General features: G+C 38.9%; 2 protein-coding genes across 2 annotated transcripts; both read right to left on the reverse strand.

Moving 5' to 3' along the window:
- Positions 1-68: 68 nt before the first annotated feature.
- On the reverse strand, positions 69-8,165 carry LOC106951916 (chromatin modification-related protein EAF7-like; the record flags this gene model as incomplete). Its single annotated transcript, XM_015039695.1, has 5 exons — positions 7,084-8,165; positions 6,057-6,204; positions 5,845-5,939; positions 389-521; positions 69-322 (listed from the first exon to the last, which is right to left on the reverse strand). Coding segments are annotated over exons 1-5 (1,077 nt in total), but the record flags the coding sequence as incomplete, so codon positions are not given.
- A 236-nt stretch (positions 8,166-8,401) lies between these two features.
- On the reverse strand, positions 8,402-11,759 carry LOC106951922 (uncharacterized). Its single transcript, XM_015039704.1, has 2 exons — positions 11,236-11,759; positions 8,402-9,579 (listed from the first exon to the last, which is right to left on the reverse strand). Exons 1-2 carry the CDS (start codon positions 11,565-11,567, stop codon positions 9,018-9,020), a joined length of 894 nt encoding a protein of 297 aa, XP_014895190.1. The 5' UTR covers positions 11,568-11,759; the 3' UTR covers positions 8,402-9,017.
- Positions 11,760-12,864: the final 1,105 nt, after the last annotated feature.

Below are 12,864 nucleotides of genomic sequence, written 5' to 3' on the forward strand. Positions count from 1 at the left end.
AATTCTCCCTTTCGGTGACTTTCTAGGCCATTTTATTTTTCTACTAGCTCCTCCCCTTCCTCCTTCCTGTTCTCCTCCCCTTCCTCCTTACTGTTCTCCCCTTCCTCCTTACTGTTCTCCCCTTCCTCCTTACTGTTCTCCCCTTCCTCCTCCATTTCATAGTTTGTCTGTTTTTCGTCCTCTTTCAGATCAGTCTTGGCATCCATCTCACTGATGTCTGCTCCCTCCATCGTCTTGTCCTCTTTCTCCTCCGATTTTTCTTCGCTGTCCTCTGATTCGTCGACGTAAACCATTTTCAGCACATCACGAGGAGAAATGGCCTCTGAAGAAGATTCATCATTTTTAAGTTCGTCACTTTTGGCTTCCTGACTTTCTGTCTCGTTCTCACCACTGCTGCCGCCCTCTTTGTGCTCGGACACAACGGGCGAAGCTTCGCCAACGGACTTCTGATCTCTTGCATCCTTTGACATTCCTGGTTCTGAAATGGCGTCTGTGGAGTCACTGTCTGCTTCCTGTGTCGCCTGAGAAGAGAAACAGTTATTTAGATAACAACATGACACTTATCCTTACTTAAGGTTATGAAACTTTGAGAACCTATTAAACAGTATGTCAGTGTTGCTGAATCCATTTTTTTAAATAAAATATTCAACAATTTATACTCACTTTTATGATGCCTCAAATCTGAATTCAATTATGTTTAGTCAGAAATGTCGGCTCAAGAGTAAATATTATCTTAAGCTCACTCATCTATCCACACTTCAGTAATAAAAAATATTAATTTACATCATCTTTGCATATAAAATGTTTTATAGCTGGTTTTCTTTAAACTCGTGGTCATAAAACAACTAATCGCATTCATGAATCAAAAATCCCCAATGGCCAGGCAACTCTCGCGATGTCTCCCTCTTTCATTACAACACAACTTTACCACGTAGCTAGTATCAAAAAGCTAAAGGTAACGTGGATGGACAAAACATTTAGAGGCTGTGTAGCAAATAAAATAAACAAAAGCATAAATTACATCGTGTTGATTTGTCTGAGTTTTTATTTTCCTTTTTCATTTTTGCAATCTCGCGATATTTGTTAGCGTCTTGCTGCAGCGGCTGCAGGGTTAGTTTGAGCATGATTGCTTTGTTTTTCTCTCTCTGAAATGCAATTTTTTTTGCTTAATCCATGATCGCTAAACATCTAAACCGTTCAATAGAAAGCAGAACCTGTGGCTAACCGTCCGCCTGTTAAGCCAAGCTAGCCTTTCTGTTTATCCCCCGTTGTCCGGTTAGCTACCAGTTTCTCCACTCTTCGGTCTCAATAAACCGTTTCTGCCCCCTCAGGCTCACTCCTTCCCCTGCTGGGCGTATCTGGGCCCGCTATGAAGATCTTGTTCCAGCCTAACGCAGCGTGCAGACTGTAGCTTACCGCGCCGCTGACCTGGACCTGGTAGCTGGCCTGCTGCTCGGCTCCGTCTCCAGCTTCCGCCATGTTTGCACCAAAAACTGTCTGAGATGGAGTGTTTTCTCCTCCGGTCGGTTGTAAAACTACTTCACATTTATTCCAACTACACGGCTTTTTGCAGAATGCTTTTTTTGATTCTTCTTGGCGTTTATTGTCGGTGGGTAACGCTGTGGAATTACACATTACCGCCCCCAAGCGGTAGTAAATAAAATCAGCATGTTCGTGACGTCACGGCAGGTTATTAAATCGAATCACTTGAATTATGGTGAATTCACAAACGTTTTATCCACGCTCACAACAGATAATAAATAATGTAGTAAACGCATACGCCCGCGATTATATATATATATATATATATATATATATATATATATATATATATATATATATATATAAACTGTGTAAACTGTGTTGTACATAGAAGTAAATTTTATTGGAGAGTTCAAACTGAAGACTAACAAATCAACATTTTGCATAAAAGATATCCAGGGAGCTGTATTAAATTACATACTCATTATTTAAATATTATTTGCTATCACAACAACTCTGGAAATTGTGAATTTGAACTCATGTTGAATTTTATTGTCATATTTGCATTTTTTCTTTTCAGAAACAAAAATTTGGAAACTTATTTTCTGTCAGAAAATTTGGAAACTTATTTTCTGTCAGAGCTAAAAAGAAAAAAAGAGAAAAACATCAAGCCCAAAATGTTTTTTTATATACATTTTTTTTTATCTGGATCTGCAGACTCTTCTTTTCAATAACATCTCTGTTGTTTCCATTTTTATTCTCACTTTTTGAAAATGCACAAATCCACAAGCACATTTTGTAGATTTATTCTACTCAGTCGCACATCCCTTTTGATCAGAGTATATTTTTAATAACTGCACAGTATTTTATGTTGAAATGTTGCCCTTCCTGTACAGTTTTATTCTTTATTCTGTTTTTATATGTTTACCTTTGTGTGAACCTGCATGCTTTGTTTCCCTGTCACTTTGCTGTGTTTACACTTTAATTTTCCCACTGAGACAATAAAAAGCAGGATATTTCTAAGTACTTAATAATTCTACATTTTGGCCAACAGGCTTTCTAAGTGTATTATGTGCACAACTTCCACATCATAACAGCACTGTATAAAATAATTGTGACGTTAAAAGCAATAATTATACGCAACAAAGCCTGAATTGAAAACGGGGTGTTATTGTTTTAGTTAAATATTTATTGAGTAATGAAAGGAGCTTCTGCAAAGAAAGTGATTCCTGCAGGTTTCATTGAATTTATGCAATGTTAGTTTACTAAGAAAAACTTAAAATCTGAGCTACATGATCTAATAATTGAGGAATTCACATGACAGATGATAAATGCATTAATAAAATAATTAGAGAGGCCTTCCAAAATAAAACAAAAATAATACACAGAAAAAAATCAATAAATATGCAAAAACTAAAAAAAATCTCAAATTAAAATCAAAGAAACACATTTTCAGATCCTACAAAATATCTTTAATAAAGAACAGTTTTTTTTGGAAGACTAAATGCTATTTTTGACCAGAGCCAACAACTGAAAACATCGTCAGCAAATAAGATCTGAAAACAAATAAATGAAGCAAACAATTTCCTAAAGTTAACGATCAAATGTTGCATTAGAAAAATTAAAATTTCTAATTATCACACTTCAGTATAACTTCAGTGTTACTGACACCTTAAATCTCACAACATACAATAAAGCAAAGTGTTTATTCTCATGTCTAAAGTAAGAAAGAGAGAGAGAAAGAAAGAGAGAGAGAGAGAGAGAGAGAGAGAGGACAAACGGAAGGAAGGAAGAAAGAAAGAAAGAAAGAAAGAAAGAAAGAAAGAAAGAAAGAAAGAAAGAAAGATATTCTTGATGTTTTTAACACATATTTTCACATACTAACGTAGGTACCTACTCCAGACTCCCCCTGGTGCCATGGAGGACTTCTACTTCCTATGAAGGACTTCCATTTTGTTTAGCAGCTTTGCAGCATTTTCAGCTTGTTTTTTCAGCATTTCATTTGTTGTTTTTATTTTCTGATTTAAACGTCTTTCTGTTGCATTTATTTATTTATTTAGTTTTGTGGTTTGCAGCACTTCTCGCCATTAGAACCCGTTGCACACCCTACTATGGGCTACATAAAACATCCTCATCACATTTTTTGACAGGCGGACCTCGCCTCCTGAATTCGGTCTCTTTTTTTTATAGCTCCAATCAGAATGAGCTGTTTTTAATGTTCTGTCACTTTTATGCAAATAAGCTGCTGCTGGCCACGCCCCCAACTCAATGTTTTCAACTCGCCTTCTACTCGTGCAAATGGCTGCAAAGAGATACGCAAGACAACGACACATTTTTAACCCAGAAGCAAACGAAATGGAGCCTCCTTCACAACCAGCAGGCAAGCAGAAGCTGTTTCTGAATGATAATTAACGGTCATAAAGTAAAACGTTATTTGTGAGACACATCAGCCTATTGTTAGCGTTAGCTTGTGCTAAATGTTCACTCCGAACTCGTTATGCTGTACTTACATCTCCGTCATCTTCGAATTTGAAGCGAATAGTGGGAACGGAACCTTTCTTCAGTCTTAGTCTTAATGCAAATCCTGCCTTATACTGTCGGTAGTTTTCAAAACAGTCTGTGGTGAAGTGATTTGCACAAACTACAATCTTCTTCGGCAGTGTGCCTAGGGACGGGACTTTTCCGTCAAAGATGAAGCGGAGCCACTTAGTTCTGTTCGCCTCGGCTGGGAGGACGTGCATGGAAGCATGTTGGTCAAAGCAGTCAACAACAAAACACCTGTCTTTTCCACCAGGCATTGTACAGCGGTAAAAACAGCACTTCTCCTTCTTTACCTCAACTTAAACGAGAACTACCGCCACCTCGTGGCCCGGAGTCAGACTGAACCACAACGGTGTGAAAAGGTTCGTCCCTTTCTGATTTAAAATTCAGTCAGAGAGGACACAATTAAACATAAAATGCTGTTTTTAGATTAAGGTGTTTATTACTAAGGGGTAAATATCCAAACATGGCCGAGTGTGAAAAAGTGAATGCCTCCTCTTTGTTAAAACATAAGTGGTTTGTCACACCTGAGTTCACCATCTCCAGCCACACACAGACCTGATTACTGCCACATAACACTGCTGCAATAAGGAATTAAGCAATTAATCACATAATAAATTAAAGTGAACTCCAGAATTTCCTTTCTGGTGGCTGATTATTTTTGAACGGCAATTTTGTTTACAGAGATTTCATAATTCATTTTTTAAGGTTTTGGTGGTGTGTGGTTTTTATTTCTGTTTTTCAGTTTTGTTTTGGATTATTTTGAACATTTACAATATCTTTCAGTTTTAGTGTTAATTGTCCTTTAGAAATTTAAAGTGTATTGGTCTTTGAGAAGAAAACCTCATGCATTATTATCAACATGTTACATTTTATTTCTGATTTTGGTTGTATATGATTTTTGTTGTTTTTTGTTGTCATATTTTATTTTGCATATTTAAAATATCCTCCAGTTTAAGTGCTTCTAGCGTTTTTCTGGTGCATTTATTTACTATTTGTGTCCCTTTGTGTGTTTTAGAGTTCCCATCATTCATGTGTTTGCAGCTAGTTTTGACGTTTGTGCGCATCGCAGAACAGCAAAACACAGTGTAAAGAAAAAATGCTGCAATTACAGAAAACAAAAGCAAAAGGAAAAATGCCACTAATAGCAAAACAACAGCAAGTATAAACTCTGCAAACTCATTCCACAAAACAAGAGTCCTCCAGGCCACCAGGGGGAGTCGACCACTAAATCACATGTGACAAGACTCTTGGGAAAGACTGGGTGTCCTGAAAAATTTATGGTATATTTTACAATATTATAAAACAGTAGCATATTTACCACTAGTGGTCAAGAGGACTTCCTTTTTGTGGCATTTCATACTTACTATTGTTTTTGCTATTGGTGATATTTTCCCTTTAGTTTCTATTTCTATATGCTGTGATTGCAGCATTTTGTTTTTGTTTTTAGGATTTGCTTTTTTCTGTTAGTGTGTTTTGTAGTTTGCGTCGTTCATGTGTTTCCTCCACATTTGCCCCTGTAGGCTCCCATAGTTGCTAGGTGAGGGTTAGTGCCCGCCGATTGTAATCGCCATATCGGGATGTTTTTGAAAGAGCTTGATTTCCAGACACCAAAATGCAGTAAATTGTTGACAGAAAATGGCAGGATGTTTTTGGCTGTTTTTTTTTTTTTTTTTTTGGTGAATGGATTGTTTCTAGAAGCAGAATAAACTCAAAAAGTTCATTTTGCATAATAGTTCCCATTTAAAGTTGGAGAATGCAACCTGACAAAATGTGCAACAGTTTGGCAAAATTCAAAATCTGTAAGAAAACCAAACGAACCGGGTCTGACAACGGCCGAGCTCGAACTGACAGCTGCCAGCGACTCACGACGTCACAGTAGGGGTCCCGAGGAATCAACAGGACATTCTGGGCTCCTGGAAATGTACCAGCAAAATAAAAAGTCAATACGAAAAGACAATTTATTAAATAACATCTGATCACCTGCCTTCCCGTCAGAATAAACTGAAAATGTAGCCGTTCTAATTATTAACCTTTATTGTTGACCTGAGGTTTTGGAGGCTTTGATGTTCTCGGTGTTTTCAGAATAACAGTTTGCTTCTGAATGGACGCAGGCAACTCGTCGACGCCATGACCTTTCACCTCTGGGTCAGTATCGGCTGCCAGGGTCTCTACAGGAACCTGGGAGAGCAGTAAAGCATGAACGCAGGTGTGTTTACTGAGCTTCACTCACATTTACAGCTGCTAACGAATGACAATTCAGCAGTGTTAATGACTGATAACAGCCAGACTTCAGATACCAAACGGACTCGTCATGCTCCAAACCATAATTATAATTAACACACAATGATCAGCTGTTTTTTTAGTTGCAAATAAACTTTTCAAATGTCTGGCATGATTTTTTTTTATTTAGTGCTAAATAAAATCCAGTGACATGAATGACAGATGTCAGACTTTTTCTCATCTGTTGTTTTTCTTCAGACCAGAGGATGATATTTTGCTTTCCTGGATCTTTCAGCCTACTTCATGTTGTCATGTTGGTTCTATTTCAGATGTTTTGATTCTAGGGATCTGGCAGGGATTAAAGTTGATTACTTTTTAACACAGGATGAGTTTGGTTTAGTTTTCTGCCCTCACAAATGAAAACTAGTTTCAAATAAGTAGGAAAGAGAGGAAAAAGCATAAGAGGGCAATGCGTGACGTCGGTAATACGTCATCTGCAACCCAGCATTACCTTATTCCAGAGTTGCATCTTTCTCTGTCCCGATATTGGAAAAAAAAAATCTAGATCTGGTATTGTGACAGTGTGTCTGATCCATTAGGGCAGATCTATTTAGTCTAATTCTGTGCTTTGTGCTCTGAGCGACATCATGCTTTATTATTTATGCTTCATTATATATAGAAATTGTTTTTGTTTGTTTTTATTGTCTGATTTACAAAATTAAACTTTACGAGCTCTGTTCATAAAACAGTTCCGTCAGATTTATTTCCCTGACTTGTTTTGTACATTGTACATGACTTTTCTAATAAATAAAAAAAGTGAAAAAAAGTAAAATTGACCAGTGAAAAGGATGGGACAGCGTGGTCCTTCAGGTGCAGCTGTCCTTTACTATTCTCCCTCTTCCCGATGTAATCATCATCCGTAAAGTGAGCGCTGCAGACGCGGAGATGCTTCAGCGAGGCTGGCGGCGTGTTGACATCCATCCTCAGCACCGATAGCCACAACATGCGGAGGTGGAGGTCCGCCAGCGGAATGCGGTGGAACCTGTACGGCGACCAGGAGTTGGCCCTGTTAGCGCAGCCAGGGAAAGCACAGCAGCAAACCATATTCGGTGGAGACGAACTGGTCCCAGTCTGGACCCAGTTGAAACCGGAACCTGACCCCAGTCCTGGCAGACCTACATTATCAGTATCAACCGTACTTCTGGTAGCGGCAGGAAGCGTTATCCCGTCTTTCCATTCGACCCGGAAGACTTGGCTCAGTAGGGGAACGTGTCTGTCCGCCATATTGTGAGTGGCAGGCCATACAGTTAGAAACAGGATTTTCTGAATTAAAAAAGGACAGATCGCTGTGGAGAGTGGCTGGATATTTATTAAATGATGATTAAAAAAATAAATTATATAAAAATTTGCAACCTGTAATGCTTACATTTAGTGCTTAACAGCTATGATAACATGATTAGCTGTTTGACTGTTTTGTCTTCAGATATTATTTGAAGAGTGCTATTTGATCATTATCATTACATTGAATTCTCATTATAAAACAAATGTGTATCTGTGATAACACACTACAACATTATGTAACAAACAAATCATAACATATACTGATCATATAAAGATAATGCATAAGACAAATATTAAAATAAAAATACTTCACTTTTTTAGAAAGTAATTCATTGAAATTATTTTTGAGCGTTTTATTAAATAAACAATGTGACTATTAATCGAGTATTGCTTTTAAACTGCTTAGTAATTTGTTTTGAACTTGTGTATAATATGTTTTACTTTTGTGTAACCAGGTTGTGTGTTGCTGGAGCGACCTACGTTTCAACTGCAAATGAGATCTGGATCTCCAGGGGGTTTTACCTGGTTAAATAAAAAATTATATATATTAAAAAAAGAAGTTACATATTTTTAAAATATTCTTGGTATATTTAGTGTTCTTATAACACTGATTATAAATATTAGTGTTATTACTGTTGGAAATAATTAGTTTAATGTCAATAATAAAAATCGCCCCACATTTAAAAACAGCAGCTGATTCCTCTGTGTTATTTTCTGAAAGTATGACTGTATAAACTTGGATGTATTTTTTTTATTCCAGTTTTTCTTTCTCCATACATCTTTAAAGGTTCATTTAAATATGTGACCACGGGACTAAATGATAAACAACTGATATTAATTATTAGTTGAGTATTTAGTTCAGAAATCTCATAATATTCTTCACTTCTCTGATGACGTTTCAGAACAGAAACAACCTTTATTGTTAAGCAAAGGGGAAATTAAGGTGCAACAGCAAAATTGATCTGAAGGTTCACACAAAAAAGTTCTTAAAATGTTAAAAACAATATATAAAAAACAAGATTAACACTAATACTAATGATAACAATATACAGTATAAGACTAACATACAGTGGTGCAACTTTGTACTTTCTGGTGTGTATTGCAGCGTGACTCTTATATAACGCACCATACACAGCTGCCAAATACAGAAAATGCAGTCTAGAAATAATTTTTATGCCGTTGTTTGGCGCCCCTTCTAGTGCAGCGCCCACATAGCATATCGAGCTTATATCCACTTTTTGCGACACTGACAGTTATTAGAAATATTCATCCAATGGTTTTTACACCATAAAGAAAAAAATAATCCCTCCATTTAAGCTCTGATGTCTGATGATGAAACTCTTCTGGTCAGACTCTTGGTAGGGTCAGAGGTCAAGGTCCACAAACTGGTTAGAGCACGCTAGTCAGATCAAGGTAGAAATTAATTTTTTCTAGGAGTTGTTGGTGAGGGTGTGCTGCAGCTTCAGAGCTGTAATCCTGCAGTCCAGTTCATCCATGAAGCCTTCATCCACGGATTCCCGGTCCGCCTCCTCCGGTTTGGCCTCGCTGGGCAGAAAGACGTGGAGCTGAGCTCGACCTGCAGGCCTGGCGGCGGCAGTGGGCCGCGGGCCGCAGCCCAGGAAACACGGCTTCCCCACCACAAACAGAGTCTCTCCCTGGCAGGAAGAGGAGTTGCGGCGCCGGAAGTCACCCTGCAGCATCTCCCCGCTCACATCTGGGTTGTGTGAGTGCCGCCTCACCGGAGCGGGCTGGGCGGCGGGCCGGGCGGCGGGCCGGATGGCCCGGGAGAAGTGGATGTAGGCCGGTCGGCTGCATCTCTGGAGCTGCTGGTTTTGCTGCTGGTTGCAGTTCCTGCAGGGCAGCAGGGTGGGGGGTTTGCTGAAAGGTGGAGGAGGTGGAGGCCTCATCTGTAAACAGCTGGAGAGACGAGACCCAGAACATCCGTCCAACTGGAGGTCCTGACCCGGGGAGAGGAGGGACGGCTCGCTCAGGCTGGAGACACAAAAAACATGGAATCCACTCTGAGTTTGATAAAGATTGATAACCTGAAGCATTTAAACACATTTTGATGAATGGAACCTGGACACTGTGCAGCTCTGGACTACGGAAGCCTCTAGGTGCCATAGGACATGTACTTAAAATAAGTAAAATTGGTTAAAATTTACAAAGAACAACTTAATATAAAAGTTTTTTATTTTTTCAATGTACCAAAATTGACACACATTTTATATTTTGAACCATCTGATTATTAAGAAGTACTACAAATACTGTTTTATTCTTCTTGGATTCCTATTTTTCATTTTGGAGAAATAAATTGCTGGAAATGAGACAAATGTATCCAGGCTTGCTAATACGGTACTTTAGCATGGTCTTTCTCCAAAACCGTCTAGTAAAATGATTAAATGTTTATTCTGGCTAAGTATAAATATGTGAAAGTAATAGGCAGGTTTATTATTTTCGCCTGAGAGGCCAAAAACTGCTATACTACCGTAATGCACCATGTATGCGCGAAGCTAATCTTTAAGTGGAGCTAACGTCGGCTAGCTCAACCGCAGTACTTGACCCCCGTGGTGCATTAGAGTGTCACTCGGGTTTCTCTCAATTAAAGGTGCGGATCAGTTTTCTCCCACTGAGAATTACGGGTCACCGGCGGCGGGACCGGTTCACATAAAGCCGTCAAACTGGGACACGGCCAGGAGGAAACAATCGGAGTGTAATTTCAGCCAGCCTGGGATCTGAAAGGTGCTTTTACTAGAAATGAAAAGTGATGCAAGCAGGATCATCACATCCACACAGATCACCTTAGACCCTGTTCTGCACTTTCAGAACCGTTTTTAGCTAAACTTAGGAGAGAAATGTTGTGGGAAGCTGCAGTCAGCAAAAATAATTCAATAAACTAATTAAACATCAATTTTGTGATGGAAATGCCATTTAATTAATGTGATTTGTTCAAATTTAGTACCAGAAATATAAAAACTCAGCTGATTAACATTTACATGCTGTACACATAATTTAAAGGAGATCGTCAATGTTTTTCAGAATACGACCCCCAACACACGCTCTCTCTCTCTCTATTTATATATATATGTGTGTGTGTGTGTGTGTGTGTGTGTGTGTGTGTGTGTGTGTGTGTAAAGGAATGTTGATACTAATTAAGTAACTAATAATTTAATTTTAATTTTAAACTACAAAATTAACATTTTCATGTTATCGATTTTTTTCTTATAAAAACAAATCTATCATTTTTACTTATTTTTGATTAATGTAACATGGTTTAGGTGAAGTAAGTAAGGTTTACCTAATTTATTCAATCTTTAACTCTGTAGTATAATTTATTAGCTATAGATGAGTAAGGTACTTGAATTAATTGTATTTAAATTTACTTATTTAAATGTAACTAAGTAAATGTAACTAGTTACTTCTCAACTCTGAATTACTTCCCTCAAACTTTAAAAATCAAACAATTTGTTACAATTTGCTTATTTCTTTGTTGCATTTTAGATTAATTTATAGCAGTATTTAATGTTGTATTTCAACATTACACAATGTCATCTTTGCTATGCATTTAGCAGTAAATATTTTTAATTCAATAACCTGCAGCATAAGGTGAGGTTTAGCTCAGAGTTTTGATCGTTCGGGTGATTTTACCTGAGGCGGGCCATGCTGCTCCGCCTGCGGGGTGCTTTGGCCGTCAGAGACGGCAGCCTGAGCGGGGCTCTGCTCCGGAGTCCAGGCGGCAAAGAGCCGGGCAGAAGGCGGCTGTTCCTCCGGACGGACCCGCAGTGCCACAGCCCGCTGAGGAGCGCCGGGGGAGCGGCGGCACCGGCTCCGCTCATCTGGGACGCTTCTCCTGCAGGAAGCTTCTCGGCTGGGTCTGTCATGAGGATGGGAGCGAGGTGAACCTGCCAGGCCGCTGCCATGCCGCAGGGGGCGGATGGTGGATGTACCGTTACAGGTGTGCGTTTTACTGGGACCGGCATGAATGATACATGAGCATTAATGATGCAGAGCTGGAGCTGCTCAGCTGGGCGTTGGGTGAACTGTTCCTTCCTCCGGCTCGGTTTACAACCAAACAGCTGCTGAGGCAAAACGGGAAAAGCTCTGAAAACCGCAGGATTAAAAAATATATCATAACCCAAGATATTCCGCCTAGAAACAGATGAAGGCGCTAAAAGTTCACAAGACTCAAACTCTGATTCTCAACCGCAAATAACCTGGCTATAAACAAAGAGCTTGATTTTAAATCATTTTAGCTTGAATGAACTCGATCTTACGGAAGACGACTAGGGCCACTGGAAAAAAAAAAACTTCTCAAAAGATAAAAGTTAGAAAGAGAGAAAAAAGTCAGAATTTTGAGTCAAAACTTCTGAGAAAAACAAGAATTAACTTTTTTCCCAAATGGCCCTAATCCTCTTCCTTACTATCGCTTTATGATTTATAATCAGTTTTGCTGATTTAAGAATAATCGGTTCAATTCAGATTGTTTTTCTTCCGCAGGTTTTTAACCTTTTGTAAACTTCTAGTTTTGCAGTTTTTTTGCAAGCAAAAGATGTAAAATCAAACTCAGAAGTGAAAATAATTAATTTCCCACCTGATTTGTCTGATGCTGCAGATTCTACTGCATTTTTACACAAACAGCTGAAAACCATTTTCTATAATAATCTAGATTACTGAACCAGAACCCAGGTGTAACGTAACGATGTTTCCAAACTTCCAGGACCATCGTCCCGCCAGCAGCTCAGGTGAGACGTGAACCTGACCCAGATGGAGTCCGGATTGTCTTGCTGCGTCTGTGTTGGACTTCCTCCAGGGTTGACAGCCAACACTGGGCATGGGACCGTGTTGCCGCGGCGGAAACTTTGCACCTTTAGCCTTAGTTATATCGGAGCTGGAGGCAGCGAGGCGGAGCTGCACAGATTGTCTTGATCCCGCCAAATACAGGCGATACGTTCACCTCCTCAAGTGCCAACAGAGAGCAGAGTGTACCTGAGCTCAAGTAAGAGCAGCACCACTTCAACATTTTTACGACAGTAAAAGTAAGCAAAATGGTAAAAAGATTACTCGAGTACTGGGTAACTGATTAAAATAATTTAATTTTTAAGAAATGCATCATCAGATGGACCAAAATATAAAGTTCTGTGGAAATGTTGCTATTTTAAAGACCGAAATGAAACAATTACAAATCCAGCAAGAGAAACATTTTTCCAAATACATTTCTTTCAATAACAAGCTTATGAAACTACAACAAACACTACAGGTATGTCTGGTGAATTTTTA

This window comes from Poecilia latipinna, unplaced genomic scaffold (assembly GCF_001443285.1).
Source record: "Poecilia latipinna isolate Pla-1442-1.1 unplaced genomic scaffold, P_latipinna-1.0 Scaffold480, whole genome shotgun sequence".
NCBI classification, from domain to species: Eukaryota; Metazoa; Chordata; class Actinopteri; order Cyprinodontiformes; family Poeciliidae; genus Poecilia; species Poecilia latipinna.

Coding starts and splice junctions, on each gene's coding strand:
- LOC106951922 (XM_015039704.1), bottom strand. CDS start 11,567: ATGCCGGTCCCAGTAAAACGCACACCTGTAACGGTACATCCACCATCC. Junction 9,580..11,235: donor AGCAGCATGGCCCGCCTCAG/GTAAAATCACCC, acceptor TTGTGTCTCCAG/CCTGAGCGAGCCGTCCCTCC.